At 41.9% G+C, this 19,986-nt stretch overlaps 1 protein-coding gene across 1 annotated transcript in view; it reads left to right on the top strand.

The window, feature by feature from the left end:
• The first annotated feature begins 12,020 nt into the window (after positions 1-12,020).
• The window catches only part of SMCHD1 (structural maintenance of chromosomes flexible hinge domain containing 1), a 67,123-nt gene continuing 59,157 nt past the window's right edge, over positions 12,021-19,986 (top strand). The window contains exon 1 of the mRNA XM_066329533.1: positions 12,021-12,238. Coding sequence (XP_066185630.1) covers positions 12,059-12,238 — 180 coding nt within the window. The 5' untranslated portion in view covers positions 12,021-12,058. The remainder of the gene's footprint in view (positions 12,239-19,986) is intronic.

Here is a 19,986-nt window from a genome sequence, read left to right as displayed (position 1 = left end):
TCGTTTATGATGTTTTTTCCTACATTGAAGTATTTGAGTGTTGTTTTTAGAGGTTGGATATTCAAATATACAGAGATAAAAACAATTTTGCAGTTGTTTAAAGGCTTTTAGCAGCTTACAGATAAAGGAAACACCTCCTTAATTGTACAATTTTTGAATGGAACATGGATCCCTAGCATATACAACAAAACTTGAGATTGACCATCTAAATACAGACAGCAAATAAAAATTAAATTGTTGACTGTAGGAGAATCTGTGGACGGCTGGGACAAGGCACTCTGCTGACCTGAGATATTCTAGAACACGTGGTTTTATTGCAAGGGTCGTGGGTAAAAGGGCCTTGCCTTCAGCCACCAGCCTCAGCTGAAGGGAAGTCCTAAAGAGTGAGGGAGAAAGAATAGCAGGGTGAGAGCTAAGAACCAGAGGGCAGGGGGGAGAGAGCACAGGTAAGAGAGCAGGGAAAAAAGAGAGGAGGAAGAGGTAAGAGAGCGAGGTCCTTGTTACACTACATTATATCTCCTTTTGTGATGAATATTCTGATTTACAGTGACCAACCAATACAAGACACAAAATCCTATAGAATCTACATACAGCCTATAAGAACTACTACATTACGATAGTGTTATATTTTAAACTCTAAAAACTACTCTTTAGACTTCTGTTTTGCTACATTGACCTTTGGATCCCTTAGCCAGCAGAAGGGTATTATTGTTCAATCAAAAGGGATTCTCCTTCAGCTAGCTAGGCTATTGTTTTCAGGTTATATAGTAACTAAGACTCAGTATCCTACAACTCAAAGTAAGCTTTCATTTCTATTTCGATTATAGGTTTCCCTGATTCATCTTCCCCAACAGTCTAATTCTAGGCTATTTTTGCAGAATCAGTTTGAAACGCAGTTGTCCTTAACATAGTACATGAATGTTCTGGGTCTGGTATAAGTATTTTGTTTCAGAAATTATAATGATGGCATTATTTAAGCTTCTAATTTTCTGTTCCTTTTTTATAATCCAGAATTTTAATTTGACAGCTAGAAGAGTCTGACAGGTGGGAAGTTTTCATGCTTTCTTTTGTTGTCCTCTTTTCCTCTTATCTTTACGGACTCTTATTTTTTGTTTTCTGTAACAAACTAGTCTTTAATATATCTCAGTTCCTTCTCTTTAGAAGTTTTTTCCTTTTGTGATCTCTTTAACATTTTTGTTGTCTAAAGCAATGCAGCAAAACTAGGAGCTGTATATGAGAGCCACATTTGTTTCAAGTATGTGCTTATTTAGGGGTTATGCTCTCTCTTGACTCCCCCATACCTGTTGGTCTCTGCTTCTATAACTGATCTTTGTTTCTTAGTATCTGTTGGATCCTCGCTATGTGCAGTAGTCAGTTGATTAAAGAAAAGCAAAATAAATGGCATTTCCAAGGACTTTATATGAAAACTAAGGAACATGGGTGAAAGAATCCAAATCACAGTGCCTTTGCTTAATGCACTGGCCAGTGTATAGTCTGAGAGTAAAGTAATCTAAGTAATAAAAAAAGATCCATGTTAGTAACATTGGCAACATGTTATTGGTCTGTATGTCAGTTAAGCTAAACTGCCTTTAGAAGCACCTCAAATTTGGATCTAGGTTCTGTAAAATACTATGTGGCTGTTTGTTGTAATCTAACAGATTAACATCAGCCAATGTTTACTAGGTACTATGTCTTCACGATTTAAAAATTGTGAGGAGAATTTTTTAATCTTTGTTGGAACATGTCTCCTCTGTGATATTGCAAGTCAGGTATTTAATTTTGATTTCTGCTCTGAAATATGGCTTTTAAATTTAGGTAGTAAGCACTAGAACATAATTACTGCTTAGTCTTGGTTTTGGTTTTGTTTCTTTATTGGAATTTAAAACCTTAATGAGGAAGTACCATGGCACCTGTACGTTTCAGTAAAATGAATCATTTGTAAATCTTGGCTTTTGTTTGGATACAGTTGCCTCATTTAGTGCTAGCGTACCTTTTGTGCAGTTTAATGTGTCAAATTTTTGTATTCTTATGCTCAACAAAATTTCTTATGCCTGTTTCTATAAAGGACTGATTCTTACTGCAAGTGTAGAAACATGACACAAAATCCTAATTTATCTGACTTTCCTTGAGGAACTAGATAATCATCTTAGCAGCAGATACTGACTCCCTGGCTCTCCTTGCTGTTGAATGTGCATTGTGTAGAGGAAAAATAAAATGCACACAAACATCTTCATATGAGTTTTAGAAGACTAAAAGTTGCTTTAAACTTTTTAAAAATAGATGGCTTTTTAAAAATTCTTAGGGACACAGGGCCAAGCTGCTTTCACAATGATTTATTTGGTGTCCTTTTGACACTAATCTCACCGACCAACCTTTTGCTATCTTAATATGACCTAAGTATTTCTTTTACATGACCACTCTTGCATCTGCTTTTTTATTGTAATTATTGAGCTATAAAAAATAACGATGCTGTAAAAGCATGCTGGAACTCTGTAGCTTTCTTCTTTTTCCTATGGTATGTTGTTATTTCATATTCTGTTATCAGAAACTCTTATCACCATCAAGAACGTGGTAGTTCTTTTTTGTGGAGTATTTCTTGAGTGCATCATGTAGATTCATGCAGATTGGAAAGAGCTTCTAATTTCATTGAGTCCAATTGTTAACCCAACACTGCCCAGTCCACCACTCAATCAAGTCCCTGAGTGCCACATCCTCATGACTTACAAATGCCTCCAGGGCTGGTGATTCAACCACTTCATTGAGTAGCCTGTTCCAGTGCTTGACAACTCTTGCTGTGAAGAAATTTTTCCTAACAGCCAATTAAACCTCCCCTGCTGCAACCTGTGCCTGCTAAGGCTTTAACTTTGCAGTGTCTGTTCAGCTCACTTGTATGAGGCTTCTGCAATGCTCTTTGTTGGTTTTGCCAACATAAAGCATGGCATGCCTATGCAAGCCTTTAGTTCTGAGCTGGAAACAATTTGTGCTCTGTGGTTCTGTAATACTTCCAACAGTTTGCCTGCTCTGATGTTTTATGGGAGTTCTCCTCCCTGCTCCAACTTCTGTGGCAGAATTAAAAAACCACCTATATTTTTTATCTTTTTTTTGAAAGTGTAAGAAGGAAGAAAACACCAATAGCTGAAGACATCCCCTCTTCACTAACAGAGGCAACTCCCTCAGTGCAATGCTCTAGTTAAAAAGGAAGACTGTGGTCTCTCATACTAAGTGACTGTAAAGCAATGGAGATTTTGTGAACAAGGGTCTTGCCTAATCTACAGGTTATTTCGTATACAAGTATTTTGAGCACTGCAAGCAATCTGAAGAGATTATATATGTGATCTTTCCATTCTTATTTGGAGTGCACTTGTTTGCTTTAATACTGGAAACCTTAATGTGCCCTCTAGAGCCAGTTAACCTTCCTCTTTTGGCAGTAGTACAGAAGAGGGAATTTACCTGTTTTTTCAATACTTCCTGTCTACAGATTTTTGACTGAAAAGGTCCTGGTATGATGAAATTGTGTATTGTGGAGTCTTTTTTATTTGCAAAGCTCTCCACCATACAGGGCTATTGAATCTTCATCAGGATTTTACATTTTTAGACATTTGTTAGAAGTTTTGATGGTAGTCATTCCTTTTTAAGAAATGGAAGAAGCACAGAAGACACAAAGGCCTCAGTGTCCCTCACTGCATGAGGGACTATCAATGCCTTAGCTAATGTCATATTTAAGGGATGTGCACTGACATCTTCAGTCCTGTATCAGGAGATTGGCAGAGACCAATCACACAGCCTGAGCAAACTCTTAATTTTGCAAGTTTGGTGTTGGTTGGTTTGTTTGGGGTTTTTTTGGGGGGGTTTTGTTGGTTTGGTTTTGGTTTGGCTTTGTTTTGGGTTTTTTGGGTTTTTGTGGTTTGGGGGGTGGGGGGGTTGTTTTGGTTTTTTTGTTGTTTGTTTGATTGTTTTTTGTAGAACTTGATCTGTTTACAGGATTTTTCTAGACAGCACAGATGCCAGGTCTGTTGTCCACTACCACCTGCCACTGGAGAGTGGACCTTTTGTGAACTGTGGTTTATAAAGGTCCACCAGTCCCAGTATTTGCCAGAGGTAGAGGATCACATGTTTGTCTACAGGAGGATTGGCTGCACTGTCCCTCCATTCCAGAAGTTCTTTTCACCAACTTCATGATAACAAGGAGCCTTTGTGATGTGTGGTGTGTATGTTGTTTTCCCTAGCACCTCATGCATGCAATCACAGTTTTAACTGGCAGTGACTAGATAAGCATTTTAATCTCAAGAACCCTTTGCACAAGGCAAGATTTAAAAGGCATATGAAATTCTCTGTTACTCCAATTTCACCTCTAAAGAAACATTTATCGTCTGGCAAGACTCCAAAGCAGAAGCAAAGACAGGTGGTCATGGAATGTGTGTAAGTATTTTGAAACAAGCAAGATGTATGTAATTCTATTTCACTTTTCCTACAAGGATTCAGAATAGTGAATGCCTTTGTATTGGTAGAAGTCATGTGATTCTGAGAACACTGAATACTAGCACAGTCATGCATGACAACTGGTATGTCCAGCTGAAAGACATTCACTATTCTGCCTGGAAAAGACCAACTGGAGCTACTAATTCTAATTATCTGGAAGGTCTTGATTAACAATAGAAATTACATTACATTTGAAAATGCAGAGTGAACACCAAAGAATGGGGTCTGCTTGACTTCTGCTGAGTAGTGACTTACCGTCCTCTTGCCTGCTTCCAAGGGTTAGGCCATGACTTGTAACAGAGTCATAAGGAAAGCTGCAAAGTTGAGTCACGTAAGACAAAGGGAAAATAGAGGTTGCATAGTTCAGAAAAGTTTAGGTATTTTAAGAGGAAAAACACTAACTTGAAAGATAGAATTTTAAAGGTATAAACAAAAACTCCATTAATGTTAAGTTGTCATTCCTTAAGATCTCTCCCAGCAACTGCTGGATAGTTTGATTCCTCAGAAGCTACTCCTCAGGTGTTTTATTATGGGTGGTGAGAACACAAACACCTGGCCTAGAAGCTTCTCCAATATCATCTTTTGTGTGTGCTTGTATTGGGTTTGCATGACCAAGTTTTTGTAGCAGGGGGACTACGGGGTAGCTTCTGTGAGAAGCCGATGGAGGATTCTTCCATGTCCAGCAGATCCAATGCCAGGCAGCTCTGAGCTGGATGTGCTGCTGGCCAAGGCTGAGATCCACCTGCAGCCCATGGAAGAGATCAACACTGGAACAGGTGCATGCCCAAGACAAGACTGTATCCGATGGGAAACCCAGGCATGAACAGGCTCCTGTCAGGGACCTGTGGTGAGAGGAGCCCGCACTGGAGCAGGTTTCTTGGTAGGACTAGTGATCCTGTGGGGGACCCACACTGGAGCAGGTGCTGCCTGAAGGACTGCACACTGAAAAGGTGACCCACATTCCAGAAGTTTGCAGAGAACTGTTTCCTGTGAACGGTTGTGAACCCCCATTCCCTGTCTCCCTGGGTCACTGAGGTGAGGAGGTAGAGCTGGGAAGGAGAGAAGCATGAGGGGAAGGTGTTTTTAAGATTTATTGTACTTCTCATTTTACTTCTTACCTGCTCTGATTCACTTAGTAATAAATTCAATTAATATTCCCAATTCAAGTGTGTTTTGCCCATGCTGGTATTTGGTGAGTGATCTCTCACCATCCTTATCCCACTCAATTAATTAACTGCATTTTCTCTCCCCTGCCCAGCTGCAGAGAGGGGAGAGAGAGTGGCTTTGGTGGGTGCCTGGCATCTGGCCAGCATCAACCCGCCACAGAGCTACAACGAAAACAGTGATATATGCTTGAAGATTCTATCTATGCATTGGAAAACACGCCCACAGTGACAAAGACAAGGCCATGGTTTCTGTGTCACCATCCCAAAATCCAGAGTATGAGTATGCATGCAATGCCATGCAGAGACTTATCATAAATAACTAAGCAGTCAACTGAACTTGCCTTGGCTTGCTTGGAGTCCATGATGCCACTGCTACTGCAGCTGATGATAAAATCACTCCTTGAAGATTGAGGAGAAAGCAGCCAGGGCAAGAGAAAGTGTAAAAAGAAGAGTGAAAAAAAACCGGTGTTAAAAGCAAGGCAATAGGAAAAGGGAGGAAGCAGCCTTCCAAAAAAAAAAAAAAAAACAAACCACAAAACAAACACAAAGAAACAAACTTCAGCTACAAAAAGCCTGGAAGACACTCAGCTAAGACCACAGAACAGCAATAGCAATTTAATTTGAACGGAAAAGGATAGGGTGTTACATGGCAGGCTAGGGACTATGTATTTATCAAGTTTTCCTATTTCTTACACATTTTACAGGAGAGAATGATGTATTCGATCCCAGTCTTTTAAGAGTGTGATTGGAGGGACTTCTTCAGACATGATCTTAAAATTCTTCGCAATCATAGCATCAACAGTGTTTGATTAGAATAGTAATGCTTGAAGACATAAATCCTATAATCCAACAACCTTTCCACAAATTAAAAACTCTTTTCTCCAATGTGCATTTGCTAGATCCATGTTCTCTTGCATTTGTTCAAGAATCATTCATGTTTCTTTTTCTACCGAGGAAGAAAGTTTTTAAGGTTTGGTACATCCTTATTAATTTCCCATGAAAGAGTTGACTCTGGTCACAAGGTGCAGTGGATTGCCATCAAACTTATTTCATGGCCACTGAATATTTGGCTGCATTCATTTGCCCTTGTCAAAGGTGAATGACAAGAGCTTCTTGCTGGTTCCCTTTTCAGAGAAGTTCCCTGCTATTGCCATGGTTTCCCTCAAATAGTTCCATAGCAATCCTAGGAGAGCTGACAGGCTAAATCCTACAAGTATCCATCTAGTGTGGGGTCCTCCCTCCAAATATGGCTCTGGAAAACAGTGCAAAAAAACTACAATGAGCAGATATGGCATAAATTATTTTCCAAATTAAACTCTTCTTACTCAGTAATATTTGGATATTTTATTCCAAGGCCAAAATATACAATTCGTATGTCTCCTAGGAATAATTTCATTCTTAATTTTTCTAGTCCTTTACCTCTTTTATATTCATATGAAGAAAAAACCTCACTAAAGTATTCATTCTCATTACGTATTTCATAGTTCAATCAAATGTTTTATGAAAAGTATATCTTCCTGTCACTTCTGCATGTTTCTTAATATAACTCCATGTTTCTTCTTGCTTTGTGAGATTTCCTATTTTTTATACTTTAACTATAATTTTTTCTTACTTTGAAAATCCCAGTCATCTTAGGCATGTGTTCTACAACTATTTATGGACTATATTTAGTTATCAGAGCCTTTATTTCTACTGGATTTTAATGAGAATGTCGCTTTGTATTTTTGTTAATGAAGTACATGATAAACAGTGAGACTTTACATGATTTTTACTCGTAAAGCCCAGCTTGATGGAGTTAATTTGGACCACAGGAGACTGAACTAATGGTTTGTTGTCCTTCCCCTTTCTTCATCATCTCTCTCTGTTACCTCCAATTTTTAAGCTTTAATTTAATCACTTATCACATCAGTCAGCTGTTTCAGAACCATAGACTTTGTTTACAGTCCTCTCCATTTGATTAAATGGATTGTGTTTCACAAACTTTGTCACTTTATTTCCTCACTATTTTTTGTCAAATTACTAAGAAGCAAATTTAAAAAATTACTACACAGCACTTCAGTAACCCACTCCTTATCTACCTTAGTTTTCATGTTATGATGATAATTCATCATTTAGTTCTATGATTTGGTCTCTCTCTCTCTCTGAGATGGCTTGGTTTTCTGAGTACTGATGCTGCTGTTTCACACCTCAGTGGCTCAAGTAATGATGTTATTTTGTTCCACACCTCAGGGGTTCTCACTAAGGTACTTTTTCTAACAGGCTAGGTCAAAGGTACAAACAGCTCTAAATCCAAGATGCCACCTCTTGTTACATATAAAATTTTGTTATCTTAAGGAGGAGCAGCACTTTTTCTTGGATCATTTGGAATTGGTAGCATTGCACCTACAAAGCATATGTAGGCAGTAGCATCCAGTATCACTCAATAGACTGTGCCACTGCAACAAGCTAATACAGAGGCTGTGCACTTTCTTAGTAAAGACACAGCAATTTTCATTATGTGTATGCAAAATATCTACTATCTAAAAATGTCCTGTGCTGGAACTTAGTTATTAATATATATATAATTAATTAAATTAGTTAATATTTGCCCTCAATAAAAAAAGAAATGAGATATCTAACTTATTCCTTGAATTAAAAAAATTAAATACATACAGGATATAACAATAAATACATCCTTGCGCTCACACACACAAAAAACACTTTCCTGAGCATCATCAAATGGCAAGATGAACAAATTATTGATTACTCTACTGCTATTAATTTTGAAAAATAACATAATCTCTTACTTTAAAATATAGTAGATCAATATAAATTCCTTTTTCCAGAAAAGAAATTGTTTTCCACAAGGATGAAAATTATTATTCAGTTGTTCAAGAACAAAATACTTCATACTGCAAAATGAAAAGTTTGCAACTGCAGGCACTCTTTAAACCAGATTGAAGATAGGCTGAAGGGTGAGGAACTTATTTTCATGCAAATTAAGTGCCTGTATTTCAGGTAGAACTATCTCTTCCTCCTTTCAACACTAATTTTGAAACTAGATTAAATAGTTCATCAAGTTTTTTCTCCCAAAGGACTTAGCATTATAAAATGGAAGTGCTGTCTCAAGGATAGAAGCACAGGTACACAGCAAAACAAAATTGTGTTTGATAAATTCATAAAGTAACAAGATTTGATACACTCTTCCAAATTTCATCAAGTCATCATTTAGAGGAGCTCAGAGTCACAGCCTATATAAAAACTCTCAAGAGACCCTTCCTCTCCTAACTGGTTAGTACAAATGCTCTTTATTCTCACAAAACTCCACACTGCTCAATTCCACCATATAATTTGCTTTCTTGTTGTCCAACTGGGCCCAGAGAATGGTGGAGTTACATCCAGATGATGGCCAGTCACAAGCAGTGCTCTGCAGGGCTCGGGTTGGGGCCTGTCCTGTTTATTATCTTCAATGACAACCCAGGCGATCAAGTGAACCCTCAGTCACTTTGCACCAATGTGGAATCCCTTCAGCCACTCAATGTAATACCTAGGGTCTGGCCTTGGCAAGACAGACCCTAGCTACCCCTCCTGCCTGAGGGGATGCTTCCGGTGTGCTCTGTACACAGTGGTGTCAGTTCAGCCTCCCCCCAATGACCTTGGCCTGTGGTTCCTCCCCCCTCAGTGTGTCTCCATCGGCTTCAGGTCAATGCCCTTACCTGCCCTTTGCTCCGTCCCCAGACCCTCTGCTTAAGGGGAGACGGAGGTGGGGTTCCCTCTCTTGACCTTGGGTCTCTTTGTCTTCCTCTCCCTCCCTGACTCAGGGTGGGGTTGGGAGAAAATAAAATGGACTCTCAAGCTTAACAAAACAGAGATTTGTTTCGTCTGTTCCCCTGCCGATAGCTGTACCTCCCTGGACACAAGGATCACTGTTGCCACATGATGCAGCACACCGAGATGTGCAGAAGTGTTGATCTGCTGGAGGGGAAGAAAGCTGCAGAGAGATCTGGACAGGCTGGATTGATTGGCTGAGGTCAATGGTCTGAGGCTCAACAAGGCCAAGTGCTGAATCCTGCCCTTGGGTCACAACAACCCCAGGAAGCACTACAGGCTTGGGGAAGAATAGCTGGAAAACTGCTCAGAGGAAAAGGACCTGAGTGTGCTGGTTGACAGCAGCTGAACATGAGTCAGGGTGTGCCCATGTGGCCAAGAAACCCATTGGTATCCCGGCCTGGATCAGCAATTGTGAGGCCAGCAGGACAGTCGACTCTGTACTGGGCACTGGTGAGGCCACACCTCAAATTCTGTGTTCAGTCTGGGCCCCTCACCACAAGAAGGACATTGAGGTGCTGGAGCATGTCCAGAGAAGGGCAATGGAGCTGGCAAAGGATATGGCCCACACGTCTTATGAGGAACAGCTGAATGTGCTGGGGTTGTTAAGCCTGGAGAAAAGAAGGCACAGGGGAGGCATTATCTCTCTCTACAACCACCCAAAAGGAGGCTGCAGCCATGTGGTGGTCAGTCTTTCTCCCAGGAAACAAGTGGCAGGTCAAGAGGATATAGCCTCAAGCTGTGCCAGGAGAGGTTCAGGTTGGACATCAGGAAGACTTTCTTGACTGAAGGGGTGGTTAAGCACTGGAAAAAGCTGCCTGGGGAAGTGGTGGAATCCCAGTCCTTGGAAGTGATCAAAACGCATGTGACAAGATTTTTATGTTAATCATTTGTCACCTCTACTGTTTTACAAACCTCCCATATATGCCATCACAATCCTTTCCTCAAATCCAGCAGCTACACTTCTGTGAGGGTTGGATGAGTGGACACCTTTTTGTAGAAGCAGATACACTTTTGTGAGGGTTGGATTAGTGGACAGTGGGGTGGATTGAGAACTGGGTGACTGGCGGATTCCAGAAGGTCATGATCAGTGGCACAGGGTTTAATTGGAGGCCTGTCATTAGTGTTGCCCCCAAAACTCAATACTGTCTAACTTTGTCATCAGCGACGTGGATGAAGGGACAGAGGCCTCCTCAGCAAGTTAACTGATGACACAAAGCTGGAAGGAGTAGCTGAGACCCCAGAGGGCTGTGCAGCCCTTCAGGACCTCAGCAGGGTGGAGAGATGGACAAAGAACCTCCTGAAATTCAACCAAGGTATACACAGGTTCTGGCACAGGAAGAATAACCCTCTACACCAGCACAAACTGGTGTTGACCTGCTGGAAAGCAGCTCTGCAGAGGAGGACCTGGTGGTCTTGGTGGACAACAAGCTGTCCATGAGCCAGCAGCGTCCTTGAGGCCAACAAGGCCAATGGGATCCTGAGGTGCATTAGGAAGAGAGCATCACTAACACATCAAGGAAGGTGATCCAGCCCCTCTACGCCCCTACTTGGGGCCACAATTGACATTCTATTTCCTCTTCTGGGCTCCTCAGTAGAAGACATGGAGCTGCTGCAGTGGATAGAGTGGAGGGCAACAAAGACAATTAAGGGCCTAGAGCACCTCTCTTACAAGGACAGGATGAGAGACTTGGGCCTGTTCAGCCCCAAGAAGAGACAAGAGAGATGACCCCATCAATGCGTGTGCATATCTAAAGTGGTCTGCCAAAAGGAGGCTCTCCTTGGTGGTCCCAAGCAATAGGACACCAGGCAATGGGCAGGAACTGACACAGGAAGTGCCACCTGAACACGAGGAAGAACTTTATTGTGCAGGTGACTGTGCACTGGAACAGAGTGTCCAGAGAGGTTGTGGAGTTTCTCCCACTGGAGACACTCAAGAACCATCTGGGCACAATTCTTGCTTTAGGAGAGATTTGACCAGATGACCCACCGGCGGTCCCTTCCAACCTAGCCGATTCTGTGAATATGTGGAACAACAGTGTTGGGATCTGGATTGGCCGCTTTGTTTTAAGGCGGACGAAGCGGGACTCGACACCTCTGGTCCCTTTCCCGGCCGCTGCCCGGGCCGGTGGCAGAGCGCCGCTGGTCCCGCGCCGCGCACAAGGGCCGGCGGGGGGCGGCCGCGGGCCCAGCACGGGCTCCCACGGCCCAGCCCGCCTGCGCCTCCTGGCGATGATCCCGATCCCGCTCCTGGCCCACCCGGCGGCAGAACTGGCGCGAGGCGGTCTCAAACGGTTCCGAGGTCGCAAGGCCGAAGGAGCGCCTTCGCTTCCAGGCCCTTCGCCCCCGCCTGCTCGGCACGGCCTCGCAACGGCCGCACCACCGGCAGCGCAATCGCCGCCATCCCCCCCCCTTCCCTCCCTGCCTCCCACTCTCTTCTTCCGGGCCTCCACGGCGCCTCCTTCCCCGGCTTCCGGGCTGGCTCTGCCTCCTTCTTCCCCGGCAGTGACGTATTTTGCCGGGCGGGGGCGCTGGCGGGCCCGGCAGCGGGAGCCGTCGCTGCCGCCATCGCTGCGGGACGGTTTCCTTCTGCTCGGCTCCCCGACATGGCAGCAGCGGCGGGAGGCGGCCGCGCGCCTCGCAGGCCGGCGCTGCTGACCCCTCGCGGCAACGGGGACCGCACCGTCTTCCTCTTCGACCGGCGCCAGGAGCAGGCGGACCCGGAGGAGAAAGTGCTCAGCTACGGCAAGGACAACTACCGCGCTTTCCGCAGCGCCGTCTGCCAGGTACGCGGCAGGGCGGGCGGCGTCGGGCGCGGCGGTGGCGTTGTTCCACAAGTGACGGTGCGTCGCTGCGGCGCTGGGGGGCGGCCGGGGCAGGGCGAGGATGGCACAGTCTGCCGGGGGCCGCCGCGCCCGCCGCCCGCCCGCGAACTTTGTTGCCGGGACAGGTGGGCGGCCGTGGAGAAGAGATCGCGGCCGCCCGGTCGTAGTGGCCTTTCTCCCTTGCCCCGAGAGGCCGGTGCGAGGCGGCGGCGGGAGCGGCCCCTGGCGGCGGGCGGGAAGGCAGCGGGCGGCCCCCGAGCGCCCCCGCGCGGGGAGCGGCGGCGGCGGGCGCGGTGCCGCGCTGCGGAGGGTGTTTGTGTCTGACGCGGTGGCGGGTGTGCGGTCACGGCGCCGGCCCGGGGCTCTCAGAGCTCTCCTCCGACCTAAATGGTTCTGTGGGCCTGTTCCTGTGGGCTGTCCGAGGTGTTGGCGATAAGCGCCGTTTCCCGTCCGCAGCCTAGCTGCCGTTTAAATACGCTGTCTGGTGGCGCCTTTGCCCCGTCGCGTATGCTTTCGGTTCTGTTTCCCTGTTGTAGCGTGAAACGAAACTTACTCCGTCTTCCCAGCTCGGGGAGGTGGAGATGGTTTTCCGCGTACGGGCTGTTTGCTGGCGCTACCAGCAGGCATCGCCCGTTTCTGTCGTGGTTTCGTTTTTCTGCCGAGTGATAAATGCCATAAAATCTGTTAGCTGCTTCTGTGTTTTGCCATGTGAAATGCGCAGGAAAATCAGCTCTAAATCTCTGCACGAATTTAGTTTGATTAAAAAGACAATAATTTCTTTATCTAGTATAATTTGCACTCAGTTTTCTAGCATATAAATTCTATGTTTTGCATACAGATGGGATATAATAAATACCTGCTTTACATTTGAATAAATAGAAATGTTTCTAAATTTTATAAAATTTATCGATTATTTATGAACAATATAAATACTACCGAGTATCACTTTTATATGTAATACAACAATGTCACGATGAAACATGTAATTAATATAATTATAAGTGATAATAAGCAAGTATATATAAGATAAAGACGAAGTACTTGTTGAGAAAAAATAACTAAATTAGTAGTACGTTCTGTGCCTGTACAGTGGCTAGTGTAATGGCGTCCTGCTGTGATGGAAGCTTGCATTGCCAATGTCGGCAGGGATAGCTCCCTGTGATGTGATTGCCTCCTCCTTGCAGAGTTCTATTTCTGTGTCCAAAACGGCATAGCCATGATCCACTAGGGGCGCTGAATCTTAAGGTGGAGTCATCTTTGCTAGATGTATCCAAAGAAGGAGTAGAGATGGCACTTTGTGATAAGGTTTAGAGAGTGTGGTGTTACTTAGTCGAGGTTGGACTTGGAAGTCTTTTCCACCTTTTTGTTTCTGTACTCATAAATAAAGGAGTTATGGAGTGTTAGTGCGTCATTGGTCTGATCAGCACCCCTGAAGTTCATCAGACTGGAAGAAACAAGTAAACGAGTGGAATAAAGGAATGACTACACCACAGCATAGCATTCTGAGAAGCTAGACAGTAGGGTGGGTTTGTGACCTTCCAGGGTCTGTATCTCCTATGAGTGTTACATAATTTTCTCCAAGAATTGTCTTATTGGTTCCTTTTACAACTGTACCAAGCAGATGAGTTGCAAGAATACTAAATATTTTAAGCAGTCAAGGCAAATATGTGCGTGATAAGCCCACCCCTCTTTTCTCTTAGATTTTGTAATTAATTGATGGGCTGAGTTTAGCACGTATTTACAATTTGTTCTAGAACAGAATGTCTTTTCTGGTTTCTTTTATATATACTGCACACTCCAGTCACTGAATGTTTCATGCGTCCTCATGGCGTTCAGTAGTTCACAGAGCTTTTGGCATATCTGCAGTTTTATTAAGAAATAAGCCATCATCACCAGCTGTGACAAATCTCAGGTACAGCTTTGGGGATTTTTTTTACCTGCAAAATGTATTGATGTTTTGAAGTTGGTGCCTTAATGCTGTTAGGCAGACTTGTCACATGAGCAGTAGAGCATTTGAGAAGCCCGGTACTGCAAAGCAGACCTTGCTGTGTTTGAATGTAGTGCCTGTGAAAGTCAAATTTTCAAGTATAGGTTTTTTTAGTATGTTTAATATCACAAGCCTAATCAGCAGTCCTGATGGCTTTTTGGGGTGTTTAAGGATATTAGGGCGTGGGCTCTTACGAACTTACGTAGCAAGAACCTTGGCTTAATCATTCTCTTAAAGAAAGACCTTCTTCAATAACGTGTTGACTGTCTGTGAGAGCAGTCAGAGGTGCCTGACTATGTCACTGCTAGTTTCAGTGTGATGACTCTTTGCAGTTCGGAGCTTTCATCATCTGACATGTGGGACATCTGAAAGGATGCTGAGACAGGATTGGCATGACCTATAAATGTTGGTACAGTGAAAACTGGACAGGCAGAGTGTTGGGATGTTTGCTGTCTCCCACATCAAAAATATACAAGTTCTGGGACTTCTGGAAGAACATTCTGGCGTCTCGGTGCTCCAAGAGCTTTGTAAATTGTGTTTTTCTGAGTGTTGTACTCCAAAGTTCTCAGTTTCTGGCATCTTGAAAGTTGCAACTAATTACTTTCTGAACAAAGCGATGAATGGGTTCACCGGCTTGGGACAGACTTTCCTAGCTTCGTGGTGCTGAAAACGTGGCAGGGAAGTGATGAATACTCAGGAAGAACTATTCTTTTGTTAAGCAGATTTCGGGTTGGTTCAGACTAGGGCGAAGTGGAATGTTTTCGACAATTAAAGCTGTTAGGCACTGTCAGACTGCTTGATTGGGCAGATAGCGCATATGCAGCTGTGTTGTTTCCACGGGTCTCCTGTTCGGTGGCTCAGCCTCAGTACAGGCTCAGCTTTCCGTGGACTTTCGTTGGCAATTTGTCACGCAACTGAGTGATGTTACTGCAGCTGCAAAGGTGCTCCCACATGGTCATGGGTGACAAGGATGCCAGAAATACTAAGCTGTTGTAACTGTTCATGTGGTGAACGTCTTTCTATGGCACAAGAGAGTTCTTTTCTATAGAACTGGATATGTAGGAGTCAAATCCTGCAAAAAACTATGGAACTAAACCTGATTGCAGCATGTGATGATCCTTAGTTGAAAATACTTGAGCATTTTCATGCCTGAAGGCATGGTCTTAGGCTCTTACTTCTGAGACTTAGGGGGTTTTTGCATAATGAAGAGAGAACGTATTTTCTTGTTTGTGTAGCAAAATAACTGATTCAGCCACTTCAAAGGTTAGTTTAGGAGCTGCTGCATGTCGTGTCTGTTGTCATATAAAATATTCCTCTACTACTGATAAAATATTCTTAATGAATTTTTTTTAATTTTGGGGTAGTTTTTAAAGCAATTTTTTTTTTTACTGTCCTCTAAGCACTTAATGCATGTCTGTGTAGTTGGAAGTGGCTTTGCAGGAGGGAAGATTCAGGGAAAAAATCTTGTAAGAGGGTGGAGCATATATGGTCTTCACTTTTCATCCTTGTAATGATCAATCCTAAACAGAAACCTCTTAATTAAGAATAATGCTTACTTGAGTATTCCATTTGTGTGCTGTGGAGCAGTCATGTAATTTCAGTCTACAGAAGCATGAAGTTTTAAGGTGAATAAGTGAATTAAATACTGTGTTTTGCTTCTTGGCAGTACTGTTTCTTGTGTACCTTATTGATAGGTCTGTGCCCCACTGCCTGTCCTGATATACTTAGTGGCAATAAGCAGAATGGAGCTCAACTGTTGGCAGCTGATCTGAGATTCCTTGCTTATGTTATCCAGGTACAAACTGGAGCTGGAATGCTTCCGTTTGTTGCTGGCAGAAATTCTTCAGGTGCTTAGAGAGGTCATGCTCCTTTAAAAGCAGAAAGGTGTCTGTGCTGAAAACTGTACAGAAGTTTTGCCATGTTTGAAGGGATTTTTTTTGGGAGGCTTTATGGTGATCTACCACTCTGAAGAAAGTTAATGGTACTAAGATTAGTCTTATTACTTACATAGCAGCCAAACTCATTGGTAAATGCTTCCTTAGTTCTGCTGAAGCTTCTCCTCATTTTTGTGATTTCCTAGTGTAAAAAAAAAAGCATAGATCTGTAATCTGTATAAAAAGTAAATATCTGTAATTAAAGCAAATAGGCAAAAAACAAGTATCACAATAAAAATTTTTTTTCTTTTAATCTTGTCACATCTTTTGTTGAGTTTCCCATTGTATCCTAACCTGTCTACTTACTGTTTGAACAGATTATTTTGCCAGTCCACCTAAATAAATTTCAGTGTCTCAATGAGCCAAGAGGGAGAAAAGGATGTTCATTTAAGATGGTGTATGAAAAATAAGCATAAGTGTAGTATCAAATCAAGACAAGAAATAAGTGAAATATTTTGGTGAATATTTGCTTAACACTGCTTAATAAATAAACTATAATCAAATTATTTGCCATCAAAGAAAAAATATTAGGAACTTCTGCAAGTTTGTATCACCAAAACATCATTCTGATAAATGCTCAATAGAGATACTTGCATTAATGATTAAATCAGTCCATCTTGCAATAATTGTATTTTTGTATTTTAAGCCCTATGTTTGTTTAACAATTTTAGCAATTCTGTATAACCAGAAACGAAAAATAGGTATATTTTAAACACATTATGCATATGCAAAGCAAGTTTCTCCTTGATTTTTAAGACGGTGTTGGAAGTACTGTAAGATCTGTGTAAGATGCAGCAATGCTGTAAGTTTTTTCCAAAACTATCACACTGTGTTTCAGACTTCACTGAAAATCTTGTGTACAGCATGTTTGTTACTGATGTTTTGGATCCGTTTACATACCTTGGTGCACTGAGGTACAGCCTTATGATTTATTAGTTGATTTGGAAGGCTGAGCGGCTTGTAGGTTCCTGGTCAAATTTGAGTGTTGGCAGTCAGATGCAGAATACCTGCAATCTTTAGGATTAGTTATCCAGGTGTAGCTGTTAGATGTGACCAAGTATTTTTTTTGGTTTTAAAGAGTGGTTTCTGAATTCTTGTTCCTTTAATAGGTGGTGCCATACAAAGTATGTTGGTAGGAGAAGCTGGCACTAAGTTAATGTTAAAATTTTGGCTGGCAGCTGCACTGAGTATTTGTGATTGTGATTTTAGACATGGTAGTTTGTGATGGTCTTGTAGAAGTCATTTTCTAGACTCAGACTAAGTCTAGTAATGATGGCACGCTCTTTGTAGAAATTCTGGGGTTCCAAGCTTCTTTCTGCTTGCTAAAAGTTGCAAATCTTGAGAAAATGTCTGAGTTACCACATCACTCTGGACAAATACACTTGTGATTTCTGTAGAGATCTTGTGTCATATGGTTTGCCTCTCTTCTTTTTCTCTCTGCCTTTCCATCAATATTGTGATAAAACTTTAAGAAACCTAAAAAGCCTAAAGTTCTATTACTGGATCTTGTGATACAGGGCAACGTTCTAAGTGGTTCTGTTAAACTCTCAGTTCACTTAACATTTTTTATTGATTACTTTTTGTAAATATGTAGAAGTGTATCAACTGAACTTCTAAAAGTAGTGAAGCTTTTAAGTACAACAGAGAAAAAAGACTTTAGAATAAAGAATAAAATAATAACATTCTGCAAATGTTATTCTCTTTAATTTGTTGTTTAGGTGGAAGTGGTGTTGTCAATCAAGGATGGCTGGAAAATGTTTTAGAATGTTAGGATTTATTGCTAGTTTTTGTCTGTAGATAGTGTATAAAAATTATTTGACCAGAATATACAGGCTCCTGTGTTTTCCTGTATTTCTGTAATATATAAATTTTTGCTTTGAACTCCAAGAAATGCTTAGAAATAATTCCTAGGTTTTTTTGGTTGGTGGGGGGTTTTTTTCCAGCTACTTTTCTAGAGACTTCTGGATTCCTCTTTCTGTTGGTGTCCAAAGATGTTACATATACGTTTGTGTTCTGACATTAGGGAAGCTCATTCAGATTATGATTAGAGATAACTGTTATCATACTTGCCCTGCTGTGAGTGCTTAGTCCCAGGTCCTCACTAAGAGATCCTCAGCAAGTTGTCTTCATGTTGAGAACTGTTCTCACAGTGGATTGGAGGAGTTTATTTGATCAGCATTCTTATGAGTCATATGCAGTTGTTCTCATTTACTGCTGGCAAGGTCTCCACTTAGTATTTTTTTATTTTAGTTTTTGTATTTGCTACTTTTATTAATTACCTTAATATTACATTGTTGTATGAATAATTGAGCGAGATGATACAAAAGACAGTTCTTGGCTTGAAAATCTGTGATTTTAGAAGAAATAGTTTCCCTTAAATGTGTTCTGTCATTTCATCCATTTGCTGATGTAAGAGACTTCTCTCAATTTGGACTGGTAATTCTTCATTAAGTGGGATAGCTAGCTGATAAATGCATGTCTTTCAGATGGTAATTTGGTAAATAGCATGGGCTATTCAGTTAATCACGTGCAAAATTACAGAAGGCTACAGGCTTCTCAGTGTTTGGATGTGGCTTTTACCTTCATTTTTTCAGATTCCTGGACAAGTTTTTTGCAAAGGAGCTGCTGGATCAGTTTGAAATACTGAAAAAGCTATATTCCTTTTTGCCATACTGGGTAGCTAAGTAAATAACTGTGAAGGACAGCATTGAAAATGGTATTATCAGGCTTCCTTACGCTTAACTGATGCAGTTCAGGGTCCCTTTTAGAGGTTTGCATTAGCAATACAGTTCTAATAGTCAGAAAAAATACTTCTTGGCTGTGGAAGGTGACTCCATGGATGTTCTGTCTTTGTTATCCTTTGTTATCCTGCATCACCAAGCTCTGAGGCCATTTATTCTAATCATTTTCATGCACTGTCTGCTTGGATTGGTTATGATAGGAGGATACAGAATTTTAAGAGTACAGAAGTTGCATATTATGGAGAATTACTGTTTTTGTTGGAAAGGTTTGGATTCCAAGGGGTTAAATGTCTTTTCTAAAGATCTTGTAGTTTTGGCTTCACTGTTCTATATTTGTCATGTTGGGGAGTGTTCCATTCCTTCAGTTTTAAAAGTCACCACCAGAAGTTTGTATTTTATGGAAATAGACTGGCAGGCCAGAGGAAGCAAGCCAATGACGTTGTTCTTACAGCATGTTATTTCTCCTTCACTTACCACTTCAAACTATTCATGTGACTGCAAGCTGTGGTGGTACACACACACAAGATAATATTTGCTTGTTGAGCACCTTTTCCAAGGCAGATAGTAATTCCAGAGGCAAAATCTTTGCTGACTTCATGCTGAGTGTTTTAGTTGCCTCAGTAGCCAGGTAAGCCTTACTGTGCATGTGCAGATCAAGTAGCAGTAAAACTTCTGAGCTTTTGTGCTGATACGTGGAAAAGAAAGAGAGGCCTGTTTGAAGGAGTGTAGACTGCTGAGGAGTTATTTGTGATTTGAGGGGTTATGTTTTGAGGTTAGTGGGGTTTTTAGTTTATAAAGAAAACCTGTGAATGAAGCTAGTACATAAACTGAACCTTGCTTCTTGATTCAGATTTAAAGGTTAAAGATATCACAGTTCATTCACACTTTGATGTGTCATACCTGTAAAGTGCTCTGCTGAAAACTTCTTGGGCATATGACATTGCCTTAAACTCCTTTAGCATTTTATTAATTCCATATTATTAACATCTACTAGCAAATTGAGAGCCATTGACTTTATTTATCCTGAAGCACTGGTGGGAAGCATAA

This window comes from Sylvia atricapilla, chromosome 1, assembly GCF_009819655.1.
Source record: "Sylvia atricapilla isolate bSylAtr1 chromosome 1, bSylAtr1.pri, whole genome shotgun sequence".
Classification (NCBI taxonomy): Eukaryota; Metazoa; Chordata; class Aves; order Passeriformes; family Sylviidae; genus Sylvia; species Sylvia atricapilla.
The sequence above is the reverse complement of the archived record's forward strand: the minus strand, read 5'-3'. Positions and strand labels throughout refer to the sequence as shown.